The sequence below is a fragment of the Canis lupus genome, chromosome 7 (assembly GCF_003254725.2).
Source record: "Canis lupus dingo isolate Sandy chromosome 7, ASM325472v2, whole genome shotgun sequence".
Classification (NCBI taxonomy): Eukaryota; Metazoa; Chordata; class Mammalia; order Carnivora; family Canidae; genus Canis; species Canis lupus.
In genome coordinates this window covers 22372121-22399162 of record NC_064249.1, presented here as the reverse complement: position 1 = coordinate 22399162, position 27042 = coordinate 22372121, and the positions used below count along the sequence as shown (strand labels likewise).

The 27042-nt window shown below is 43.7% G+C and overlaps 1 protein-coding gene across 5 annotated transcripts in view; it reads right to left on the bottom strand.

Annotated features, from left to right (window-relative positions):
• ASTN1 (astrotactin 1) overlaps positions 1–27042 on the bottom strand; it is a 299150-nt gene that overhangs the window by 66750 nt on the left and 205358 nt on the right. For 4 of the 5 annotated variants that reach the window (XM_035719430.2, XM_035719429.2, XM_025430211.3 and 1 more), the window contains exons 11-16: positions 26668–26818; positions 17646–17812; positions 14776–14970; positions 13147–13274; positions 7164–7268; positions 4746–4934 (exon numbers count right to left, since the gene is read on the bottom strand). In XM_035719430.2, coding sequence (XP_035575323.2) covers positions 4746–4934; positions 7164–7268; positions 13147–13274; positions 14776–14970; positions 17646–17812; positions 26668–26818 — 935 coding nt within the window. The remainder of the gene's footprint in view (positions 1–4745; positions 4935–7163; positions 7269–13146; positions 13275–14775; positions 14971–17645; positions 17813–26667; positions 26819–27042) is intronic. The other variant, XM_025430213.3, reaches the window with a different exon arrangement.

Sequence of the window (27042 nt, the reverse complement as noted above, 5' to 3'; positions counted from 1 at the left end):
GAGCAAGCAGCCTAGTATCCAAGGGGAGGACACTTGGTGTAGGGAGTGGCCAGTGACGCAGCAGCTGGGGAAGGCAGAGGTGTGGCAGGCTGAATAAAGGCTCCCAAAGATGCCTAGGGCCTGATCTCTGGAATCTGTGAAGGTCACCTGTGAATGGCAAAAGGAACTTTCCCCGAGAAGCTTAAATGAGGACTCCTGAGATGGGGAGATTATCCTGGATTATCTGGGCAGGCCCCATGCAATCCAAAGGGTCCTGATAAGAAAGAAGAGGCAGGAAGAGTCCTGGCAGAGAGCCAGGTGACTCAGAGATCAGAGTGACACACCTTAAACATGGAGACTGGCCACAAACCAAGGAACACAGATGCCCTTGAGAAGCTGGAAGGGGCAAGGAAGGGACCCTGCCCTAGAGCCTCTAGAAGGAGCTACCTTACTATACCTTGAGTTTAGCCACTGAAGCTGAGTTTGAACCTCTGGCCCCAGAACAGGGAATAAATTTATGTGGTTTTAAGCCACCCAGTTTGTGGTGATTGGTCACAACAACCCTAGGAAACTAATACAGGAAGCAAGGTCATGCTCATGTTAGGAAGGCAGCTAGAAGTTAGTGAAGGACTTCAGGCCAAGGAGTCATGTGGCTAAGTGGTGTTTTAAGAAGATAGTTGTCATGTGGACTAGACCAGAGAGGCAGGAAACTGAAGAAAAGGAGCCACGTGAGGAAGCAGCCTCAGTTCTCATGAGAGCTGATACTGTAAACTCATACAACTTCGAGAGATGGACAGGAAGAGACACCTGTTGGAGAAATATTTAGGTGGTAAAAAAGAATAGCACTTTGTAAATGGGTGAATATGGTGGATGGAGGATGGAGGAGTCATAAAGTGACCCCTCACTTTGTGTCGCGATCCCACAGCATAGTGGACAAATGTACTAGTGGATACAGAGAAAAGAGATGGTGACCACTTAGATCCCCACAGAATATCCAGGTAGAAATGCTCAATACTCAAGGGCAGATGAGGTCTTGAATGTCTGGGAGAAGCGAAGAATTGGAGATGTAGGTTGAGGTGGAATTGAAGAGAATCCCTCAGCAACAGTGAAGCTGGATATTACAGAGGAAATTCTGGAAACAAAGCAAAATGTAATGATTTCTTTAGAGGTGTAAGGGGAAAAAAAAAGAATGAGAAATAAAGACCAAGAATTATAAAGAGAATCTGCAAGAGAATAGAATCAGGGACTCCAAGGGAAGACAGAATTTTTGAGAAGGCAGACCTGGTCAAGAGGGACAAATTCTTCAGCAGGCATAGATAAAATAATCATCGGATGGAAAAGTGAACCTCTGATTAAGAAGCCTTTGATTCCCTTCTCCAGAGCTGTTTTTGTAGAGTGAAAGGGGTTGAGAGCGAATAATAATAATTTGAAAAGTGAAAAGAAGTTGAGGAAGTAGAGAAAAGGTGTATAAACCACTCACTCAGTAAGTTTGGTGGTAATATGTTGAAAGGAAATAGTGGTAAAAGAGTTGTATGTTTATGAAATTATTATTTTTTTGTGGGGAGACAGAAGGCTGAGGGAGGAATAATTCAAGTGCCTGAAGGATTGTAAAGATGAAGACACTAGGGATCCTTGGGTGGCTCAATGGTTTAGTGCCTGCTTTCGGCCCAGGGTGTGATCCTGGAGTCCTGGGATCGAGTCCTATATCAGGCAACTTGCATGGAGCCTGCTTCTCCCTCTGCCTGTGTCTCTGCCTCTCTCTCTCTCTCTCTCTGTGTGTGCGTGTGTGTGTCTCATAAATAAATAAATAAATAAATACATAAATACATAAATAAATAAAATCTTTTAAAAAAAAGATGAAGACACTATTGAATGAATGGGGTCTAAGAGGAAGCAGAGAGGGATGGGTACTGCTGCACAGGTGGAGAGTTTAGCCTGAAGAAGAATTCATTACACTTTCTGAGGCAGGAGGGCAAAGAACAATGAGAGAAGGTAAAAGTCAGTTTAGCAGTGGAGAGGGGAGGCTGGGAAATTTCAATGCTAATAGATCTTATCTGCTCTGTAAAAAAAAAAAAAAAAAGGAGAGGCTAATCTTAAGCAATGAGAAATAGAAGTTTATTTTTTGTAGGTTTTAGTCAAACTTACCAAAAGACAGATGTTCCTAAATATTGGTATGGCCAAACCATATAGTGGTAGTATGACAAATAAGTGCATGATGAATGGAAGGCTGCCTTCTGAGGATCTGGCCAAAAATATCCATCTGTGAGTTTTCGTCAGTCAGGCAGAACTAGAGCACTTTGCATGTCTATAATAAAACCCACTTGGAAATCTGCCACACCAGAAGGGCTCTTCCTACCGTTTCCACAGCTGCCGCCACCCCTTCTACCACCACCACCAATAACCACAATAAACAATTATTGGGGGCTCGCCATGTGCCCTGCTCTGTGTTAGACTCTGGGAATTTAAAGTTGACTAAGGCATGAACCCTACCTTTGAGAGATTTTGTAGGGACTTATAGAGAGGAGAGGGCAACCTTGACCCTAATGCCTGACCTGGGAAAAGTGCTCACATAAAGAGGGACTTATAAGGATCCATAAAATATGAGAGCTGGAAAGAAACACAAGATGGCATTATAGCAAGATTCCAACAGTGAACTAAGCAAAAGTCACCTGACAGGTGCTAGAGGCCCAACCCGTAAGTCCTGTGCATTTTCCATTTCATTTCACCCCTAATCAACCTCCTTTCCTTTTCATTTGGTGAGCAATTTTAGGTATCTGATCACAGGTGCAAAAGTAAACAACAGAGGAACCCTTTTTACTAGGAGGTTTTGAAAGCTGAAGCAGGCAAGAACATATAATCAAAAGACTTGAGTCCAACAAGATGTCACTTTTATGTCATGGGCGGTATAGCCCTCTCAGAATACTTGTCACCACTAGCGTATAAATCCCATTCTGGAGCAATCCCTTCAGAGTGCAGACGAGTGGAAGAAAATCTTCCTTTGTTTTACGTATTTATGAGTCTTCATCATCAGCATACTTCATGCTTTTGGAAGAAAAAGAAATTAGTGCCTAGGGAGGAGAAAAACATTTAAGAGTAATATGCAGACCAAACAACAGAAGAGATATAAAGTCTATGATGCAGAGTTAGACAGGGGGTTGGGTAATATACATGGACAACTGAAAGAGATCTAAGCAGACATACTAAAATGTTTGAATATCTTCCAAGATCAATAACAGGCAAGGGGTTGTATACGGAATACCTAAGAGAACTAAAGTCACCAGTTGGAGTGTGACAAAATGAACTCCTACATGGTAAGAATGGCTTGGGATCAAGATAGGTAGGACACAGTGCCAAGGTCATAGATACATCTCCTCCCTGGGCTCAGTGTTTAACTTCAAGGACACTGCAATGCTCAGGACAGAAGCAAGGAATAGAACCAGGAGTTCTGGGGAAGGTCAGACTCATTTCCCAGCAGTCCCAGAACCTTGCCATCCCTGAACCATTGGCAAACAGAAACGGGAGGAATTAGCCTTTTGGTTCAATCACTAAGCTCTGGCACAGAAATGTAAGAAAGCTGTGCCAGCTGAAACTGGTCTTATCTACATTTGCTTACATGACACTCCTTTCTTGGCAAACTGGAATCGGAACAATTTTAAGAGACTGAAGTTTGAAAGGATGCTAGAAGCCTGTGATTGTGTCTTTGAGTTTAGAGGAATCAGGGCTTGGGGGGAAATGCCTGTAACAATTGGAGCCCAGACACAAGCCTTTTGCTTCTTCTGTAAGAAAATGCCCAGCCAGAAGAGAGGCCCTCATGCCTCTGCTACCTATCGAGCAAGACAAAATAAAAATGTGTATGGAGCTCAGAAAGTCAAGAGCATCTCAGCATGGAGGCACATTTTCTACCACAGCATTGCTGACACACAGGGTCCCCCATTGCAGAGGGACTCTTGATCATTAAATGTTAAGATGACCTACTTCTTCAGTTTCCATTGCACTAATTTCATCGCTTGCCCTTTTGCAACTCACACATCCATAACGTGCCCTCATCAGAATGCCATGAGGATAAGCTCAGAAGAAATTCCATGAATGGCAATTCTACATCAGTCTTGGTTTATCAGAATACGTATTTGCCAGCCAGTACTCCTCCCATACCAGAAGGTGAATTCACAAGGTTTGAATAATTCCAATTTCTTATACTTACTTGGACTGAATACTAACTAGCTATCAAACAGTGGACAAAGATTTATTTGTAAGGCTGTTATCCAGAGCTGTATAAACACTTGAGCCTATGGAGATTTCCTCTTTGCACACATCAGTAGGAAAATGAGCCTAAACACAGGGCAAGATGGAGTAAGAAGAGTTTTCTCTGTGGTTATTGGAAAGGGTTGCCAGCCATGGAGGGTGGAGGCAGTACTGCTGGTGGTAGGAAGTAGTGGGGGAGACTGCAGCACTCTCTTGCTTCTCCCTCAGTCCATAAAAACAGTTGAATACCTAGCCCTTGCTATGACAGCAGAATGCATGGGGACAGGTAGTTAGAGGACTCTGGCCATGATATCTAACACAGTGACCATACACTTTTGACCCCTTCCTGCACATAAAGTTTCCTGAAACACTCCAACCTCGGCAACTTTAAGGATGGGCACAGAGCATCATCTGAATTAGTCCCTTGCCAACAGACTCCTTTGGTTTGGTCTTATGATTCGCACCTAGACCGCCGTACCTGTATGGGGAGTAGAATCTGCTGATGATCTAGGGACATCACTCACCTTTGCTGATGTCTTCATATTCCAGCCAGAGTCGCCGCTGGACCTGCTTGTTTGGGTACCAGATGGAACAGGACTCCTCAAAGCCATAGATTGCTTCCTGGATGTAATGGTTGCCAAACTGGTCCAACAAGGCCACAAAATCCCCGCGAGACGTAGCCCCGTCCAGGGAGTGGAGCGCATTGCTGAGGGCTATGGAGAGACACCACCCAAGAGTAAGAGTGAGGACTCACACCTTGGGTATCCGGATTCCCAGGCCATTCAGCCTCAAAAGCAGAAGTGCCTGGATGGCCCAAAGTGACGTCAGAATGCTGGCTGGAACCATCAGGTGAGCGTTTCCAGTTAGCTAACTCAGACAGTTTAGTTCCTAAGTGAGTATCTCTCAGGCCCGTTGGTTACGTTGTTAACTTCACGCAGGCAGAACATTGCCACATCTAACTCCCTGCTTAAGTCGATGTTGTTTTTTCTTTTTTCAAATCATAAGTCATGACATTAAATCAATTTAGTGAGCTCAAATAATAGCGTTTCAAAAAAAAAAAAAAAAAAAAAGAATAGCATAGCCTAAAATAGAAACACAAATACCAGCAAGGAACATTTCACATCGTAAAATGAAGTACTGCTTCACGAAATTTCTGTTGTGTGTATGTGGGAGTGTGCATATCTCAAGGTCACAGTGTAAAAAGTGGATTCTAACTGTGGGTAGTGACCAAAAGAGTTTTTGGAGACAGAATTGCCTCCAGACATAGACACTGGTAATGGGAAGATAATGGAAGAAGAGGAGTGAGAAAAGTCATTAATATACCGCTTATATTTATTTCAGAAAATCACAAGTATATGGGCAGGGAGACGGCAGATGGAGGAAGGGATCTGTTTGCCCCCCTCCCGCCTCCCCAGACAAATCTCCAGGGATTCATTTTTCCCATTTAGGAAAATTACACTGGTAATTCCCATGACCAGTTTTCCAAATCTAATACCTCTGAACCAGGCCAGCTTCAGGCAATCTTCCTCTGTACACACCTGTGCCCTATCAGGACAAGGCAACGCTTGGCCCTGGCACGAGACCCCAAGTGCGGAAGTCCATTTCACCTGTGATGCCACGTGTGGCTTTGAAAGGCACATGGCAGCAGTGCTATCCACTTGTTAAGCCCCAGTGTACCCATCACCCGTGCTGCATGTAAACAGGACAGTCTCTACTGCTGCGTTTTTCTAGAATGAGGAGTAGCTTAGTTCTTTCAAGGTTTTTCTGTACCAGCAGGGTTGACTTCAGTAAGATTTCCCACCCCAGGCCCTTCTTGCCAAGAACCCTTTCAGGTGAAATTAAACAGAGTTCTGAGTCCCCCTGTGTCCTATGGAAATATTCTACATCCTTAATGCATTTTCTTTCCCGATGCATAAAGTTTTACCTTTTGTGAGTATAGGTCTCACTTCCTCTCTATAATTTCGTCCCCTACCTTTGTTCTCTCTTCTGTTGGCTCTAAGGCTCTGCCTCCCGATTGCTGACCTGAAGATCCTTCTCCTTGTCTTGCCATCCCACGCCAACAATATCATCTGGTTCTGGTTACCTTCTCCTCCAACACAGAGAAACCAGATGCTCGGTGTAACCCTCCCGTCTGCTACATTCTTTAGGTGGAAGGAGGAAGGAGCTGAGAAAGGCTGTCCTAGTCCAAGGGGATGAGGTGGGATGGAGATGTGTACCTATATTAAGGCCTTAGTTGTAGCAACTTTCCCATCTGCAGATTGCACATTAGGATTGCTTCAGTGCTAGGATTGCTTCAGTACTTGATTCAAGGCATTTACCGCTCAAATGTGAAGAATACTTGTTCTTTACAAGGCGCCTCACTGTTCTGTTATGGATCAATTTGTCCTCGTTTTTGGAATTCACTGCTCCTTAACTTATTAGGTATCTATCTCTCTTATCTATCATCTATCTATCTTTCCTCACTTGCTGTTTAGGGACCATAAACATTGTTTTCTATTCCCTCTCCCCCACCCCTTCCTCATTTTTGCTCTTTTTTCTCCTATTTCTTTCCTGTATGAAAACTCTAAAGGATGTTCTTTGCATTTGGAAGGTTTTTATTCTGTCAATTTATAAAAAAAGTCTACTTTTGCATATCCTCTTTGTACACTGCGTGACCCCAGGAATAATGATAAAGTAGGTGTTTATCCTCAGCAGCCCCGCCTTGCCCTTTCCATCTCTTCTATAGTCCAAGATTAAACTTGCAATTTAATATATCCTTAGACAACGATTGGATTCTGGGTGTTTGCCCTTAAGGGGTGAATCTGAGTGAATAGGTTATGTATCTCACAAAGTGGCTCCATTTTAGGCTGTATTTGCAACAATGGGATCAAAGGCTTGTGCCCTTGGAAAGGAACTCCACTCCCCAGGAGCAAATAGGAGGGACGGCTTGCTGCTGTGCTCACCCTGAGAGACGGCCACTTGGTTGAGTTTGATGTGGTACATCACAGACCGGACCTTCCAGTGCTGCAACACAGGGTATCCAGACACCTCACTGAAGTTCACCATCCCTAGGGACAGAGGAGACGCAGGCTCAGTGTGTGCGATTGATTCTCAGGTCCCAAGCCTACTGGGTTAGCGGGTGTCATTGTGAGAAAACGAGAAAGCATTCTTTGATGGAGAGAATTTCTGGAATCACAGTGACAACAGCTCTCATGTATTGAGCCTTACTCTGTGGCAGACATTTTGCTAAGCACTCTGCATATATAAAGTCATTGGATCATTGCGAGATAGGTGTTATCATCTGCAGTTCGTAAATGGGGAAACAGAGGCCCAGAGAGGGTGTTATGGGCCCTCAGCCATGAGGCGGGGCCAGGATGGAGTTCCAGATCTATCTGAGACAGGGCGGGGTTCTCAACCCTTCTACTATAATATTCCCTTAGCAAATTTATATGAAACTCTAGGCTTACTGTAACATACGCAAGTTTTACTCTCTTTAGTAGCTGTAGTAATTGACTCAGCTCACGTACCTGATATTGAGTTTTCTGTCCCATTTAACTGATTTGTGTTCAGTATTTAAGTTTTAATTACTCTGAAGCTGATAATGCTTATTTCTTCTTCACCAGGAGGGACAGGGTCAGCGTGACTCAGTCATTAAGGAGCAGGGTGGCCCTGTATGGAGTGCCAGACACTATAACAGACACTTTATTTGTGGTCTTTGTTTTAACAATGAGAGAACTGAGGCTCTGAGAAGCCAAGGTACTTGCCCAAAGTCATTCTCAATAAGCATATCCTTGTAGCCGCTTAGACATGCTAAAATGGGCTGTTCTTGCTTGAGCATCGTGGAAAAAGAATGGCATCCAATTTGAATTCTAGTCATTACCATAAATATAAAATGCTATAGAAACAAAATAATTAGACTACAAGAAATAAAAAAAATCACCTTGCTAAGTTTGGAAAACCAATTTTAGCTTCATCTCTATGCCTAACATTTGCTGTGTAAGTTATAGAAATAAATATATATGTATGCATGTGTGTATGTGCATATATATTTATATGTAAATATAATGGCACCATGTATAGAAACTTTATGTATAAATATTATATGTATAATATGTATAAATACAATGGTGTATAAATATGTATAAATATTATATGTATAATGTGTATAATATGTATAAATACAATGGTGATAATACATACATACTAAATTATCCTGCCATTTTGACCCATGATTTCTTCAGGCTAAATCAACTAATTTAATACATAAACTGGATGAAGAGGGGGTGGATTAATTAGCTGCTTGTCAGCTCTGATCAAATTAGCCGAGTAACTGCCAAATTTCCATTTCCATGTGAATCATACAGGAATAATTGTTGGTGAGGCAAAAAGTAAAAAGGTCAGAAGAGGTGCTTCATGAATCAATTGCTTACACTTTATCTCAGGCAATCAAAGATAAGTTGCTTGAAACTAAAAGAAGGTTTTCAGTACTTTTCTTCTTTCAAATGTTCTTTCAGGGCATTAGGCTTTGTGACAACAGTCATACTATCCCATGCTCTGGCTTTTAACCTTTCAGTTAATTTTAAAAGCATATAAATGAAATTCCAACCTTACAGGATTAACACTCCTCATTAGAGCATAAAATGTGCGTGCTTCATAGAACTATTCTACATAACATGCATTCTCTAGTTACATCAGCTCACCAGCTTGCTGTGATTTCAAGAAGTCTATTAATAAAAAAAAAAACAAAAAGAGTAGCAAATCCACTCAATGAAGACTTTTCAGTGTATTGGAAAACATTCCCTTTAATAGAGTTGTTTCCTAGTGGGAAAAGAGACGGGCAGGAAATCAGAAGCTGGGGTTCTAACACCAGCAGTGTTGCTGGAGGGGTCAGGTCTCTGCTGCCAGTCGCTGGCTGAGTTCCTCTCTGGCTACCTGGCTGGGGGAACTTTTTATTGCCAGTGCTGTCATCTGCCATGTGAGAGGCTTAGCTGAGGTGACCTCTTGCTTCCTCTTCAAACCTGAGATTCTGACCAGCTCTGTGACTTTGGACAAGGCAACTCATATGTTCCCATTTTCCTATCTGAAAAGTGGCGATACTGGAATTCATCTTACCTGCTTCACAGGTAGGCTGCCAGAGCCCAATAAAGTTATAAGCATAAAAGTATGTTGAGAAAAAATAAAGCATCATATACATGCATGGCTTCTCTCATTATCATCTGCCTCATCACTGCTAATTGTATAAACCGGCCATTTCTTCATAGATGTTTTTATTATAAATTCCTAGGCTTTAGTTCAGAACAACAGTGTGAAGAAGAAAGAAAGAACGCAGGATGTCAGGGGTAGGAAGGGATAGCAGTGTCCCATGTTCATCCACGATGAGCCAAGCATCTGAGCTCCAACACTTAGCCCCTGAACAATAATCCTACTGTGTGCATCTCGGCTCTGCCATAGTCAGGGAAACAGTGGAGGTGTTTGTTCTGTGTCTCCATACGGATAATATGTCCATTAATTAGAAAGGGGTATTTTAAAGTATATGTTGTCATAGACTGCGTCATAGGATTCTTTCTCAGGGTGCCCTTGACATATAGTCAGCTCTAGTATTTTATTTTATTTTATTTTATTTTATTTTATTTATTTTATTTATTTTATTTTATTTTATTATTATTTGGGAATACATTTCTCAATGACTCTTTTTTATTTTTGAACAAAATATCTCTATGTTTTCTCAAGAAGGAACATACTTTCCCCTAACTATGCTTGGAAAATAGAATGACTGAATAGAGTTCTGTGCAATAAAGAAAGGAAGAAGGAGGGATGGAGGGGGAGAGAGAGATAGAGAGAGGGAGGGAGGATTGCTCTCTTCTGTTATTTTATTTGAAATGTCATAATGTATTATGCCCAAAAGTTTTAAAAGTCTGTTTTCTTCAGATGAGCCTGAAGTTCCAGAGAGATCAGAGCTCTAAATCTTCACACAAATTTAGTAATGATGGCATCCATCGGCCCATGAATGTGGCCAGCAGCTTCCTCTCTCTCCTTGGTCTGCCTCCAGATTCTTCTTTCTCTCAGCTGAGAGACTTAAAATACAAATAGACAACAGCCAGATTGCATATAAAAAATAGAACTCTGACCCATAATCTGCCACAAAAAGCTCAGGAAACCAACCTATTATCTACAGGAACCAGCCCAAGAAGCTAGTTTACTGTCTACAAATCACTTAGAGAAGTCAGACCACTATCTCCAGCAATCAGTCCAGGAAGCCAAACAATATGCTCTGTAAAAATTGGCCCAACATGACCAGGACTTGATTGATAACTGACAACTTTCCTAGTTTTTGTTCTTGCTTTCAACTTAGGTCCAACCAGACAAATATCTAAACATCTACCTAGAATGCCTCACTCCTAGCCAGTTGGCCCACCTACATGCTAATAGCCTCCAACCAGAGACCACCTGAAGCACTTGCTTCTTTCCTCTAAAGCTTTCCTACTCCTTTTCCTATTCCTCTGCCTGCCTTCAGTCTTGGCCAAAATGCAAGTGGTGGTGGCTGAATCCCATGCTCTAGCAAGCTCTGAATAAATAGTCTTCACATGTTTTAATTTGGCGGCTCTTCATTTATTTCCACACAACTTCTAACCCCAAAAAGGCTGGTGAAGCTCAGAGTTCTTAACTCTTATTTTGATGAAGAGGGAAGCACTCAGCAAGATAACACACATAAATCAATATTTTCCAGTATGTTTTCTTCAAACCAATAATTCTGAAAGATGGAAATAGTTATTATGTGTAAAAGGATTCTCTAGTTAAATAGGTTTGGGAATTGCTGGGTTAAGTGAAGTAGAAGGGATTTCTTCACTCCAGGGCTTCTTGGGACTTGTCTCTCTAGGCTAAGGTGTTACAAATTGCTGAGAAGTAGATACTATAGTCTTTCCAAATGTATTTAAATAAAGAACCTATTTATTAGTGGAGCACTGGCTTTCCATGGGGAGGAGGGGGGAGAAAAAAAACATCACCATGCTTGTAAATTGTAAATGCTGAGATTGAAGATTCTGAAGATCACTTTAGCTCTAAAATCTTCTCAGCTTGTAGGTTTATGGGGATTATGACCTATAATAGCACCTAGTGCAGCATGATACGATATTCTCTATGTGACTCTCAGGAAAGATACAATTAAAATGTTACCAGAACTAGAAAGTTAATATGGGAGAAATTTGGTCAACCATCTCTTTAATTCTTCTAGTCATTCTGGGCTTTAAAAAATAAGACTGAAACTTTGTACATCAAATGTTAGACTTTACTCTTTCAAGGCCATGAAAAATGGAAGTGATCCATATGGATACCCTTTTACTCCTTTTACCTCAAATATGCCAAATTAGGAGAGGTCCAAGGGTGCTGTGGATGAGGACCAAGTTTGGATTTGTCCCTTATTTCCAAAGATGTAGATTCAAGTATGTTCTTCTGATATTTCTCAGATTTAGCCACACACTCCTCCAAAAAAGCCTCAGGTAGCATCTAGGACTACTCTATGTCTTCCCAGCCTAGCGCCTGAAGTATAATCTCCTCACTTCCACAATGCAGTATTACATGTGAGATCTTGGTGGAGCTTTAAACAGAAGACATGTATCTCTAATGTGGAACCTGTTCTATTTGTGTGTATCATCTCACACTTCCCTTCACATGCATTTTGCATACACACAGGAAGTGTCTCTCAGCAAAAGTGGTGGAAACAAGAAAACTAGATTCTCGAACACTAGAGATGTCAGCTTTAGACATATGTCCAAAGGATGCATTTTTAATTTTTTCAGTTTAGTGTGTGTGTCTGTGTGAGTGTGTCATCTTTTAGATTTTGATGGCATTTATTCCTGGTCCAGCTTATATTTAAATTGTTTTCTCCCTACTCCTTCTGTTTCTATAGGGAAAATACTATTTGGTACTCTGAATGTTCATATTCTTTTTCTTCCTTGATATACTTATTTATTCAACAAATGTACATCTCACTATGCATTAGGAACAATTCTAAAAACTTTACAAATATTAATTTATTTATTCCTTGTATTCATCCTACATGGAGGATAGTTTTATATCCATTTTCATGGGTAGAGAAGGTAGACAACTTGTCCAAGATCACACAGCCAGTGAAGAGTTGAGCTGAGCTATCAGGCCCCAGAGTCTATGCGATTAATCGCTACACAATACTCCCGTAGGCAGACCTATTTCTAATCCGGTTCATGTCTAAAATAAAGTTTAAACATAAGTTGATATCTTGAAAAGGCTTGCCCTCAGCACAACCTATTCTTCTGAGAAGGAAAGGAAAAGGACAGAAAGGTATAGGATAAGGGAGACATAGAATGAGGAAGGGAGAAAAATAATGGGAAATGAGCAAACCAGCAGTGGAACTGAGCTCACATCCAACTTTCTAGCACATGATGCTGAGTTCCTGGTTGTCTCCCCCTTTTTGATCCAACGGACCCTTTGAAGTGTCTTCTTTGGTCCATGAGGTGTTAATGGGTGGAGTGGTCTTCAGAGGCCCAGAAATGAGAAGCATTTCCTCCTCTCTCACACTGGTCCATAAGTACTTTCCAGAGAACACAGTGGCCCCAGTGACAGACATCTAGGTAATGATAGACATCCACCTTCTCTCTGACTCTACTCCCTCTAATCCACTGAGACCTCTGAACTTTTACCCATCTATTATGCCATCTATTTTCAAAGATCTCAATAAGACTAGCAGGGAAAGGTATTATTAGACCATTTTGCAGATGATTATATACTAATCTTGGCAATTTCACTGACAAATAATCTTACTATAGTGTTTTAGAATTGAGGTTTTATTGTGTATCAAGAAAATCACTGGCTTCAAAACAAAAATAAGTGAGGTCAAGAGTTTTGATCTTGTGAAACTGTTGGGAGCTGCCTGGTTTTTGTCAGTTGAGTAAGGGCAGGAGGTACACTCACCAGTCAGGAACTCAGGGTCGGGGGTGGGCTCCGAGATTTCCTCCAGGCACTGATTCTCCAGGGGGACAGTGGCCACCACAAGACCATCTGGCAGTTGCTGATCTAAACCTCGAGCAAAGTTGTTTTGCCTGGAAATGTTAGCAGATTTTCATTTCTGAGTGTAAAGGTGAACCCCATTCCTTGATGGGCAATCTGTATCTCAACCTATAATAAAAAATTCTTCCTGGACCAAAAGGTTCCCCTCTCACTGAACCCCACTTGATGGACATGTCTGGAGTAGGAAAAGGTGTGACAGGTAGGGCGAGGGCTAGGAGAGATGAGAAAAATATCAGCTGAAAAGGTCTACTCAGAAGATCTAGAACATTCTTCCCACCTTTCCATCCCAGACCCTAGTGCCTGATCCCAACCTCCACAAGATCTAGGCAGATGCAGTCTCATTTCTAGACTACAGAGAAAACTCCAGCCACCACATACTTATTATCAGTTTGCTCATAGGAGTCCAGTCCTAGGTTGCTATAAATTGCTAGTCCATATTATGACATCCTCCTCCTCCCCCCCCCCCGCCCCGCTTTCTCCTTGCCCTCATTATCATTATCTCCTGGTAAGCATGAGCTCTGAGGAAGATGTACTCTAATAGCCTAAGAGAGAATAGGAACAGGGGTCAAATGGAAAATCTCCAAGAGATATTTTAAATCAATGGTTCCAACATTTTGTTCTCAGGACCCCTTTATAGTTTTAAAGATAAATGAACACTCCAAGTAGCTTTTTCTTTGTATGGATTATATCTATCAATATTTACCATATTAGAAATTGAAAGAGAGATTTTAGAAATACATATTAATGCATCGAAAATGACAATAATCAGTCCATTAAATCTGAACATAGCATGAAAAATGATGAGGGGTTGGCATTTTAAAAATATTTTTTGCAAATTTTTAAAATGTCTGACTTAATAGATACAGTTGGATTCTCACATCTGCATGCAACTTATTGCAATATATTGTCTGGGTTGATATGAATGAAGAAAATCCAGCCTTTCTGTAACTGGAAAAGGCAGGACCTTGAATATCCCCTGAAAAGATCTCAGGGCCCCTTGGGATCCATGGGCCATACTTGAGGACTTCTATTCTAGACTGAGTCTTCCACTCAGAGCAAAACAGAACCTGAGCATTCTCTGGTGGCTTCCATGGAAAATCTTTCAGTCCCTGCCTGGGCAAGATAGAACTGTATTGTTTTTTTAAGATTTTATTTATTTATTCATGAGAGACACAGAGAGACAGAGGCAGAGACACAGGCAGAGGGAGAAGCAGGCTCCATGCAGGGAGCCCGACATGGGACTTGATCCCAGGTCTCCAGGATCAGGCCCTGGGTTGAAGGCGGCACTAAACCTGCTGAGCCACCAGGGCTGCCCCATAGAATTGTATTTAATACTTGACTGTTCACCCAGAGGAAGCATGGTTCCCGGATTCTGGAAAGAGGAGAAGACCATGGGAGAGAACACAACCTGTCCTTTTAGGATCATGCTCACCTTGCTCCAAAGCACAAAACTTTATGCTGACTTTAAAGCTCTTCAGGGAAGAAGATGCACCAATAGCCCTGAATAATCAGTTCTATAGACATGAGATTCACCTGAATGTTCCTTTCAACACTTGTCCTGCAGCCACTTCCTTGGAATGGTTGTTGTAACCAAAGAACATCTCTCCAAAGAGGGTCTGGTTCATGGGAACCTCCCTGCTTTCCCCACAGTCTCCTCCCTCTGGGCAGGTCTCCGTGATGAGTTGGCAAGAACGACCATCCACACCAAGCTTGTAATCCTCGATGCACCTAACATGGTAGGAAACGCAATATAAAATTTGTTCCATCAATGAGCTATGCAGTCAATTCAACCTAACAGATCGGGAAGAAACACCTTTGGGAGAGGGTTGGGTGGCAAAGATGATGAGTATTCCAATTTGATTGTGTCCCCTTTATAACTCAGTTTCTTAAACCTACAAGCCTCCTTCCATTATGTGATCATACAGAACCTCTCGCCTTTCCTTTCCAGATAAGTGCTTACAGAGCTTTAGAGTACTTCCTCCTTTAAGTGGATCCTCTCCTAGATAGGTCAGGGTTAGAGTCACTGGAGGTAAACTTGTAAGTGAGTTACCACATTTAAATCTGAGGTATTCTAGAACCTTTCTCCAGGACCATCTAAGTGGCCAGACCCTGCATTTGTTTGGAGGGTAATTAGGCAGCAAAAAAAAATGACACTGTGCTTAAGAAATTAATAACCTTATAATCTGGTCCTGTGACAAGTCAACTAAGAAATTAGAGAGATTGATCATCTTCTGACTGTGTTCTGTTTGAATGTATCCAAACACAGGATCATCCATATTAACTCCCCCTCCATTCAGAGTAGCCCTCCTGAACTAAACAGATGCTAGGGCACGCTGTGTGAACACCTCCTTGGTGTCCCTCCCCATTAAACATGTACAGTTACTCTAATGGAAGAGCAATACTGATGTTGGTAAACATGGCTCAATGACCCATAAGTCATTAATTGGACCTTATTTGTAGTTATACTGAAAAGAATATAATTTGTTAGTTCAAGAACTACTTTGATAAACCTGTCATTTAAAAAGCATATTAATTTAATGTGGGTCTCTCCTTAGAATATACTAGATTTAGAATTTATAGATGCTCATGACATTAAAACACATCATTTATTACTATCTATGGTAATTGTTGTAACGAGATAAAGACCTCTCTTCCATATGGAGGAACAAATAATCATAGTGTTAAGTGGTGAAAAGCAGTGATGTTGCCCTTTACTGGGCAAATTCAGGTCAGCTGATTAAACTCTCTAAGTTTCAGCTTCCACATCTGTAAAAGGTGGAGGAAAAGCTGCTTTACAGGGTTGTTGAGAAGATCAAGTGAAACAACGAACTTAAAGAACTAACAACGTCCCCAGCAAACAGCAAATATGCATCAAATCCTCCTATCGCTGTTACCAGCAGAGGGACCACTGAGGTCCACATTACCGCATCTGTTACTGTAGTCCCCGTTTACCATTTACATGTTTGTGTTAACAGGTGTGACTATAGCTCTTCAATGATAAGTGCATGCTGTTTAGTCTTTATGTAAAAACGTGAAGTCAAGGAACTTTTTTGGCAGGCTCCCTACAGTGGCTTGGAAAGTCACTCCAAGCTAAGTGGCTGGAGAGTCTACAGCTTCCCCTTCCAGACTGACCTACCTCCGCCATGCGTGTGTCCCACTCTGAACTCCTCTGAGGGCAGAGGCCAGTCTCCCCTCCTGCTGCCTCTCCTGTATCTAACACCTAACAAGATTCTCTGCACAAACCAGATGCTCCAGTGTATATTAAATAATTTATGGATTTATCTCTACTACTTGAAGTGGGTCAACCACAACAATAACATTATAGAGACATTAAAATTTAGATCAAGCTTCCATTTATGGGATGGGATTTACAAGAAGCTGAAGGTAAAAACTTTCAGTTGAAAGGAAATGAAATATAATAAAATAACATCCCCATTCCATCCAATAGTCTTGTCATGATTATTCAGTAGGCACAGACTTCTGGTGACAGAGCTAAAATAGCATAGCTATTTTATATATTCTATATAATTATTATAAACATTGGTTTTAATTGCAAGCCTCTTAGAGCATGAGATCCTTGAGAGCAAGAACTATACGTCATTCATTCATCTGTGCTACCTAGTGACTAACATGGTGTGTGGCATGAAGTGTGCACCCTCCTGATAGGCAGGAAGATAGGGGGTGGTGGGGGGCGACCAGGGAAGGAGTGGGGAGACAGGGAGAGACAGGAAGAAGGACAGACAAGCAAACTATGAAGGTATAAGAATGGGTCAAACTGTACTTTATAAATATAACATGAAACGGCCTTTAAATATAAGTCAGTGGTGTACATTTAAATTTTGAGGAAACCACAGAAGTTTTAAAACACCAGAGAGGGCCTGAATTCTAATCTTAATCTTTCCACTTACCAAGTCCCACTCGTGAGGGAGCCACTCAACCTCACGGCGGAGGAACTGCACTGAAGAATGATCACGTCTCGGGGAGGGTGGCTACACAAAATGGTGGGACTTCAGGGGCAGAATTGTTAGGTTTTCCACTCCTCCAAAGATTGCCCCCTCCCCTTCTTGGATAATTAATTAGTTTTACACAATCGTTCCCAACCTTTGGACCATGGAATCCTTTTGTCACAAAACACATTAACACAGTTCCACAGAACACAGACTGGAAAATTCTAGTATGTAGGCAGTGACTGTGCTCAGGGGCCTCCCCCACGGGGATGGGATCCCTGAAGGTCCTCCCAACTCTGATGATAAAAGTGCTGCTCTTCCAGTCCTGCAGGCTCTTTCCTCAGAGCCCAAGGGCTAGCCTAGGGTGATGGTTCTTTTAGATTTACTTTCCTGGTTTTAACACTGAGTGTCCAGCAAGCCAGCAAGCTGGCTGGCCTTTCCGGCAGCTCAACTCACCCGCAGAACATGAGGATGTTGTACAAGGTTGGGTCATCCGGGAAGGGTGCCATCTGCTGGAGGCACAGCTGCTCGCAGCCGCCATTGAAGCCATCTGAGCAGTCCACCCCAATGTGGCGGTCATAGCAGCCAGAGCTGTCCTTCATGGGGCTCAGTCCCGACGGGCACTGGAACAATCAAAAAGCATCCACACAGGGAGGTGAATCAGGAGACCGGGTTCTCAGGGAACCGGAGTGTAACCACTGATGCCTATTTTTAGCACTCAGCCTTGAAACCATTAACATTGGCAAGTAGTGCACGAATTTCTCACTATGCTGGACTCCCTTTAAAAGCAAGTGGCCTTTTTGACATCTTGGTTCTTCGCTCTGGGTACAGATCACAGGCATTTGCATTAAAGTCAATTCCTCCAAACAGGCTGGAAGGGAATGTCATATGACAGAGGGAGGTGTGCCAGCCTCCCAGTTGGGTAGAAGCTGTGGGCCAGAATTGACCAGCATTAACAGAGGCTTCTTTGGGCTAGAGGAAGGGGGTGCTGCTGTTTGTGTTTAGTATGAAAAGTTTTTTGTTTTGTTTTGTTTTGTTTACATGCAAACATGTTGCCAATGTTGGTACCAGATAGCCAACAGTGTTGGAGAGAATGGACAGAGCCAGGGCTTCCTGCTGGAAGCAGGAAGTAGGCTTTCTCTGTGACCTTGTGGGGGGGTTGCTTGTTCTCTTGGTAGAAGTGGCCATTATCATGACCTCCCTGCCTCAAGGACGCTGCGCAGAAGATGCAAGACAAGGGCATCTGCTACATGAGCATCCATGGGTGCTGTACTTGGGTTTGGGCTTATCCCAGTGTCCTTGACACTCTTATTGTGAAACAATTAGCTTCTCTGAGCTGCTATGTCTTCGGTAAACTCCCCAGGAGTGCCAGCAAATTAGTTCAGGAAGAGATGTCAGCCAGAATCTGGGGAAGTCCAAGGGGCTTGGTGAGCAGCGGGAGTGCTCCTGTAGTGCCCACTGTGCACCAGGCTGGGTCTAACTCATTGTCTTACTCATTCAGCCCTTGAGACATCCCCTTGAGGTATGTAGTATGATCAGCCCCATTTGGCATGTAAAGAAACCATGGGCACAGAAAACTTAACTTTCTGAAAGTCCCACTGCTGATCACAACAGGAATATACCTGAAACTTGGCAGGCTGGCTATGAGGCCCATGACTCAGCTGGCCCATCATTAGCTCACACCACCATCAGTCTCACACACAACACTCACTGTTAACTGAACACTTACTTACTAGGAGCTTTAGGCTGACACTCTGAGTATTTCATCTCACAGCACCCTATATTAGCCTCATTTAATAAATGGGGAAACCATCAACATCGCTGATTAATGCAGGATTTCACTGCATGGGAGTCCACCGAAAGGGTCAATGAATATTTTTTGACTTCCTGGTTCTCCTGTCTGTTCAGTAGATCCTGCGCATTTGGACTACAGCTGATCCTTTCACATAGGCTGGAAGAGGTCTAATAACTTGCCCAGGGTCAAGCAGCTAGTATGGGGCAGAGCTGGGGGTCTGTCTAGATCTGACCTGCTTCTAATGACTGTGCTATAAACATACTGTCAGCTAACACACTCCTCCAAAACCCAAACCCAAACCAAAACAAAACAACACAACTTTCAAAAGTTGGTGGAACAGTGATCCCCCCACCCCCCACACACTCCTGGCCCTGCTGCTTGGCTGCTTCTTTCTCTTGACTGCCAAGCACTTTTGCCTAGTAGCCTAGAGCCACCGCAGGTGTGTTCCAGAAAACCCACCCCCATCCCAAGATCACAGCAGGATATGCATTGTTTGCTGACACTAATTCTGCAATTTCCCAAACAAACGGCCCCTCTGCGGGCCTGTCAGCCTCCCAGGCTGGTCCACCCCCGTCCTCCTCATGAAGCAGCTGGAGTGCTGGAAGGTGAGGGCTTTAAAAGTCGCTTCCAAGGGCTGCCCCATGCGGTGCAAACCCAGATGTTCCAGAGGATGGTAAACAAGCAAATGAGCCAGCTGAGGAAAGCACCCCATGTTTTGTTAGCACCCCCATCTAGCCCCTTCCTTGGCTGTCCAGCTGTTAGGCCAGATGTGCCACCAGAAGGAAGCTGGCTTCACTACTGTGAGGTTGCCTAGGCACGGATGTAGAAGTTTGATTGGAATTAAATGGGCTGCACTGGTTGCCATAAGTTTTTTTTTTTTTCTTTTCACTTCCTTAAAGCTTGAGAAAAGCCATCAAAGTAGAGACCAAGGCGGTCCTCCCACTTCCTGTGGTTTCAACCCTTGCATCAGTTAGCTCGCCAGCCAGGACTCCCAACTTCCCAACCACCTGCTTTTTTTCACAGTGCTCCAGCAAGCATGATTTCTGACAAAGACTTCACCAAATGAAACCCAAGCAGGCTTTGTTCCAGAATTCCAAAGCTTGGCATAGCCGCATCTTGCCTGGCCCTGATATCTAGATGCCCAATGCGATGCCAAATTGGACCACCTGATATTTACACTCTCTCAGGAGATTTGGAGAGAAGATAGTTAGTTGCCTTGCCCAAGATGCATTTTTGTTGTTGTTCCTACAAGCAAAGCTAGAACAATAATAGCAGCTGTCGGGAATTAAGCAATTCTATGTGCAGGATAATCTATAGGTATTATCTTCAATTGCCACAACACAGACTTTTTTCACCTCATTTTACAGAGGAGTAAATTTACCTTAAGTAGTACGTTGGTTTAAGGTCACAGAGGTGGAAAATGACAAAATCAGATTTTGGACCTAGATTTATTTGATCCCAAAGTTCACGTCTGTCTCTTTTACTTTGCTGTGCAGCATCTCAGGTATGAGAAGATGTGGATTCATTAGAATCCCTACAGAAATAGAGTCAATTTGATACACCAACAAGTAAAGCAATCCTGTAGATCTTTTGTTTGCTGGTTTGATTGTTTTGAGCAACTCCCAGAGTATGTCCTGGGATCAATTATGGATCTGTAGGTTTAGTCTAAAATTCTCCGTTTCTCTTTCTTTCTTTCTGTGTCTCACTCCCCCTTATCTTTCACACACACACACAAGAGGTGCATATATTTATAAGGCAAAAACACTCAAAATGTCCAGAGCGATGACCCTGAAGGCAAGACAAGATCCTCAATCACTGAAAAAAGAGGCAATTATCTTCACTGCACTGTAACTTACTTGGTCTGCAGTTCAGAGAAAAATATTTTTGAAAGATTTCCAGGAAAAAAAAAAAAGCTGAAACTGAAAATAGAGTTTTCTTCATAACCCTGACTGAACCAGAACACTCCTTCTCCAAAGAGTCTGATCAATCAAATTTCCCACGTATAAGTTTGTCTTCGTTTTCGCCTACATGGTCCTTTTATGGTTGTATTCACATTCTGGACTCCTCAAAATCTGAATCTAAATACAAAGAAATACAGGTTCCAAACCATGCCTTCTTCTTAAAAGTATTTGCAGCCAGAGCCCAGTTGTCAGGAGAAAAATCCTGCCTCCAGGAAGAACTGGTCTTTTCTCTTTGCAAATGTTGGCCATTCTTGTCTTCTGACTTGTGGACAATTTCTGTGCTTCTTCCTTAAGAGAGAACTGTTTGCTCAGGATTGAGCCCCAAGGTCATACATTAACCCCTTTGCATAGGTTACTTTTCGTAGTCCCAGAGACTTTATAAACTATGGGCTTAAAAAGAAACTTCGATTTATTATAGCAACAACCCTCCCCCATTGAGAAGGTCTAATAAATGAGCTCATATTTTTGTGCCCCCTAAAATATACAAGGTTAGTCATCTTTCATGAGATGCTCATGGCTTCTTGACTTATTACTGGTCTAAGGCATTGTGTGCTAATGAGATTAAAATGATTTCCCCCCATTCAACTCCTCTTCTTTACTGTCTCTCCTCTCTTTTGCTTCCAATGATTTTTGGTTGATTGGTTACATAGGAGTCTAGTCAAATCTCACTAAGCCTGAGACACACACCCTTCAGTTCCAGATTATGGGGCGGACATTCTGTTGGCAGATGAATAGGAGTGATGGACACTTGAGCATGTTTCGGGTCCCAGGAAGAAAAGGAGCACTTTCCGGCAGCTGAGCCTACCTTTGCCTTACCTGGATGATTCAGAAGATATTCAACCAGAGTGCTTACTCAAAACAAGCTCCCTTTTACTACATGGTGATCTCCCTTTCATAATAATGATTTCCCTGACTTTTTGATGGGCTCTGACATGCAAGCTCAAGCCACACAGGACTTCTCCCAAGGGGAAAGTTTGATGGAATTAAATTTATGTTCCAGCTTCCTGTCCCTATTTTTCTGAAAGCCTCTGAAGCATACGCTTCTGCTTACTGTCCTACAGAGAGAAAGAGATATGGTCATCTGTAATGGTCTCCACATGTCTGCGCTCCAGTAGAGGTGAAATGACACATTTTGTGGGAAACCATTGTGGACAGCGTGTGGACAGAAGGGCGGCACGGTCACTGGGTAATTCAAAGCTCATTAGAGCATACTGCTCTGGTGGGGAAGGTCATGTGTTCATTACACGAGAACGCGGGAAAGCCAACCCCTTACCTTCCAAGGCCACAATCTGCTCACCTAAGCACATGCAGATAGCACACAAAGCAAAGGCATCTTTTGGCCACTTTCAGGATGAGTGTGAAGATGAAGAAGGAGCAGTAGAGCACGGGGTTTCCATTATTTTATAGAATTGGAAATAATTTTCAGACTTTCCAAGTTTTAACTTAAACCTCAATAACAGGCTTGATGAGAATGAGGATGCTCTCATTCAAGCTGGGAGTAGGAACCGACTTTCTGCCTATCGAGTCTGCCCTGATCCCACAGCCTTCTCCCACTCGTGGCCCCCAAGATGTCAGCAGTATGACCTCCCAAGCCTGTGAACAGATCACCTTACGTGACAGAAGGGGTTTTGCAGGTCAAGTTGAGATGGGGAGATTATCCTGGATTATCCAGGTGGACCCAACGTAATCATAAGAATCCTTAAAAGTGGATGAGGGAGGAAGATCAGAGAGCATGTGCTACAGAAGAATGGCCAGAAAAATTCAATGTGGCTGGCTTTAAAGATGCAAGAAGGGGCCCGTGAGCCAAAATCCAAGGGCAGACTCTAGAAGCTAGAAAAGACAAGGCAATGGATTCTCCCCTGGAGCCTCCAGAATGGAATACAGCCCTGCCAATACTTGATTTTAGCCTGGTGAGCTCCATGTTGGATTCTCACCGACAGAGCAGTAAGATAATAAATGAGTATTGTTTTAAGCCACTAAACTTGTGGTCATTTGTTACAGCAGCAATAGGACATGAATACAGAACTTTGCAGGACCTCTGGAACTTCACAGGACACAGACTCACTGCTTATTGTGCTTCCCAGGGAGGGACTACTGCTCCCACCTTGGCACAGTAAGGACAATGGGTAGAAGTAAGACCCAAGCTCTCAGAAGTGAGTGGCTGACCTCGGCTCTGGGAACCCTCCCGAAGGTTCAGCAATTCCTGCCTTGGGAGACTGGTCTGGTTTGGAACAGAGTGATTATGGCTTCTACAGGTCTGTGTCTTTCACGGGCATTTGTTTCCTGTCCTCAGAGACAACATAAACAATAGAGCAATTAGCTGGGTAGCAATTAACCCTGTGGGAGTCCATGCATAACTGAGAAACATGTCCTGCCTTCCTAGAAAGAATGAAGATTGAGCGGCCATTGCACAACAGCCCCACCTGTCTGGCTGGTGTCCAATCAGGTAAATACACGGGTGCCTCCTCTTGTCCCACATCTAGCAGGTTCCTTTAAGGGCCAGTGTATTTTGAGTTCCTCATCTCTTTCTCTTTTCATTAAACATGCCTTTCCTGAGAAGGCTTCACCCAGAGAACTGAACGTCAGGGTTACATAGACAATAGCTCAATTCTCCCAAACTGCAGTTTGGTGCCAGGTTCTCTGTGCCCAGTCTACCTCTAGATGACTCTGGTTGGTTCTGGGACTGTACTGATGTCCAGCTCAGCTCAGGGTAAAGTCCCTGATCTACTTCTCAGTATGATCCCAAGAGTCATGATACGGTTTTCAGCTCTCACTCCAACAGTCCTCCTGTCTCAGGGATCATGTGTTCTATGGCCAAGGAAGAACAGTCTATTGAATGGCCTGCCAGTCAGTCAGCTGGCCTGTCCTCCCCCCAGCAGCCACTGTGGACCAGTGACTTCAAAGTGTTATGCTAATCCCAAGCCCTGGTATAACTGGGTGACTTTCTGCAGTGGCTCTGATTCTAAAATGCAGAGGCCTTATTGCAAATGCATATTCATTGGAACTATTCCTGCTAGCTCTGTCTCACTGGATTACAGTGTTAAAAGTACAAAAATATACCAGCAAGGCTACATGCCAAGTAAAAGGGGTGAGGATCACCAACAGAAGGCACTTGACAGGCAACCCTTCGGGGCTCAGGAAAGGGGCAGAGAGGTGGGAGGAGGTGGAGACCATATCATGTGCATGTGTATGAAGGTGTGAGCACACTCAAATTCATCCGGGACTGGCTGGGATAGGGGTGGGGTGAAGACAGGGATCCATGCATGTGCACACATAGTGTTTCAGTATTCAGAATGTCCCAAGAGTATAGTGAGGACTGAAATGTTGAAATCTGAATGAAGAAATGCAGGTTGAATAGAAGGGGAAAATGCATCTCAGCCGGGAGCTCCATTAGACAGTGAAATTGTCTCTTGAGGGACCCAGTTGGGAAGCTCCTTGCTTAAGACATCTGAAAGTGGACCAGCCAAAGGGAGGGGAGTGCTGTGGGACCTCACCTTACCTACTGGCTGCTTCTGGAAGACAGAACCTGGACCTCACCTTACCTACTGGCTGCTTCTGGAAGACAGAGCCTACAGAACATTTTTCTTTGTCCTTTCCTGATGGTCCTCTGTTCTGCTTCCTTTCCTTTGATGGACTGGCCAGGTCCCCACCTACCTGCTCCTCCTCTCTCTTCTATTCTTTTCTTCACTTTCTTTCCCTCAGATGAATCAGGCTCCCTCCAGCTGCTGTCTAATCTATGAAACTCTGGGGAGGCCTCAGGGCTGAGAGAGTCCCACCCTGGATCCCAGACACACACCCATCTTTGATGGAGCACAGCTCGGGGAACCGAGCAGGTGCTCAGAGACCAGGAAGGGGATGCATGAGAGACGGACTGACCTCCTCCTAGCTTGCCCTGCTCCAGGTCCCCTTACTGGAGCACTGTCAGACTGGGAAGCAGGATGAGGCACCGTGTTCTCCCTAAGCTGGGGGCTCCTGGCCTTGCCCCAGAAACACTGCAGAACTACGTGTCTCGATGAACCAGCTCTCCCTCTCGTTTAGGCCCACTTGATGTCTGGCTTCACTGCCTTCCTTCTTTGTCCTCTCCTCTCTGTGAGGATTGCACCATTCTGCCCTTAAAAGAAAGGAGGGCTGGCAGTACACAACAGTGTTGATGGCCACAAACACGCCAATACAGAGGCACTGGCAGCTGAGGGCTTCATCTGCTCCTGCCTCCCTTTACCTGCATGGTTGAACCACTCCTCATCCCAGTGCAGGAGCGATCTTAGCACACTCTCAACCAAATGGCCTCTCTAGGTTCTAGCATCACATATTATACACATGGCCAAAGTACCCATAGATGATGACAAAGTAGAAAACTACCTGTGGTGGCGGAGTAGGAGTTCATTGTCATGGTCTCAAAGGGGATGTATTTTTACTTTTGTCTACCATTCCTGGCATGAATTGCTTCTTTCATCATTCTTTCATCATTTAGGTTTCTCCTAAAATCTCCTCTTAATGTCATCTGACCCAAGACAAGAGTAGAGTTTCCTATGACAGTCAACGTAGTCGAATTCTTATCAGAGTTGATATCATACTAACAAGCAGCTAATTCTCAAACTGTTTGGGGGTATCCCTCACCAATTAGATTGTAAGACTGGAAACAAAGGATCCTGCTATGTAATTCATGACATTTCCCTTGGATAGTGATAGTACACATAGTAGGTGCTCCATGAATATTTTGTGATTAGCTGACTGGTGATTAGCTTCACATCTCTGTCAAGAGAAAATTCACAATTTATTTTTTATTATTTATTTATTTTATTTTAAAAGATTTATTCATTTATTTGAGGGAGAGAGAGTGAGTGAGCAAGCACAAGCAGGGCGTAGAGGCAGAGATGGGGGAGAAGCAGACTCCTTGCTGAGTGTGAAGCCTGACTCGGGGCTCCATCCCAGGACCCTGGGATCATGACTTGAACGGAAGGCAGACACTTAACCAACTGAATCACACAGGTGCCCTTTATTTTTAATTTTTTTAAGAGAGGGAGGTGGGGGGAGGGGCAGAAGAGAGAGAATCTGTGTTTTGTTTTTTTTTAAGATTTTATTTATTTATTTGAGAGAGAGATAGAGAGAGAGTGAGAGAACACAAGCAGTGAGAAGCGTAGAGGTAGAGGGAGAAGCGGATTCCCAGCTGAACAGGGATCCCATGTAGGGCTCCATCCCAGGATGCCAGGATCATGACCTGAGTTGAAGGCAGATGCTTAACAGACTGAGCCACCCAGGTGCCCCAAGGGAGAGAGAGAGAATCTTAAGCAGATTCCACGCCTAGCACAGGGCCCGGCCCTGGGTTCAATCTCACAACACTGAGACCATGCACGACCTAAGCTGAAAACAAAAGTCGGTGGCTTAACTGACTGAGCCAACCAGGCGCCCTTGAGAAAATTCATAACTTAGATTAGACAGTAGTGACAACCAGGGAGGGGTCATTTTTTGATCTTCTCTCTCGTTTTTTTTTTTTTTTTTTTTTAATATTTTATTTCTAAGTAATCTCAACACCCAGTGTGTGAGGCTCGAACTCACAACCCAGAGATTAAGAGTCTCACGCTCCACTGACTGAGCCAGCCAGGCGCCTTCTCTCTTATTCACGGAGTATTTCCATCTGTGCATTTGCATTATGTCTAACCCCGTGCCCCCCTCCAGTGCCCCCACCATCACCCACCCCACCTGATGGGACCGACCGACCTACCACGCAACCAGTGGAGTCGAGCTTGCGGTCTGAGATGCAGCGGAAGTTCTTGCTGCAGCCCCCGTTGTCCCTGCTGCAGTCGCGCACCGGCCCGAAGGAGTCCAGCAGAACCTCCAGGCTGTCAAAGGAGGACGAGGTCATCAACTCCTCTCTGTGGGGAGACACGGGGGGACGGGCGAGGAGTCAAGGGGACTCTGGGTGCCGCCGGGAGCATCACAGCCCCAGTGCCTACCTAGCCAGCCGCGGCGCGCCTCTCGCTCCCGCTCACCAAAAGTAAAGGTCGCCCGCACTTGGAGCCTTGGACTAACAAATTATGGACACTCTCTAGATCTGGGAAGGGAGCCAAGGCTGCAATGCCTGGTCAAAGAAGGAGGT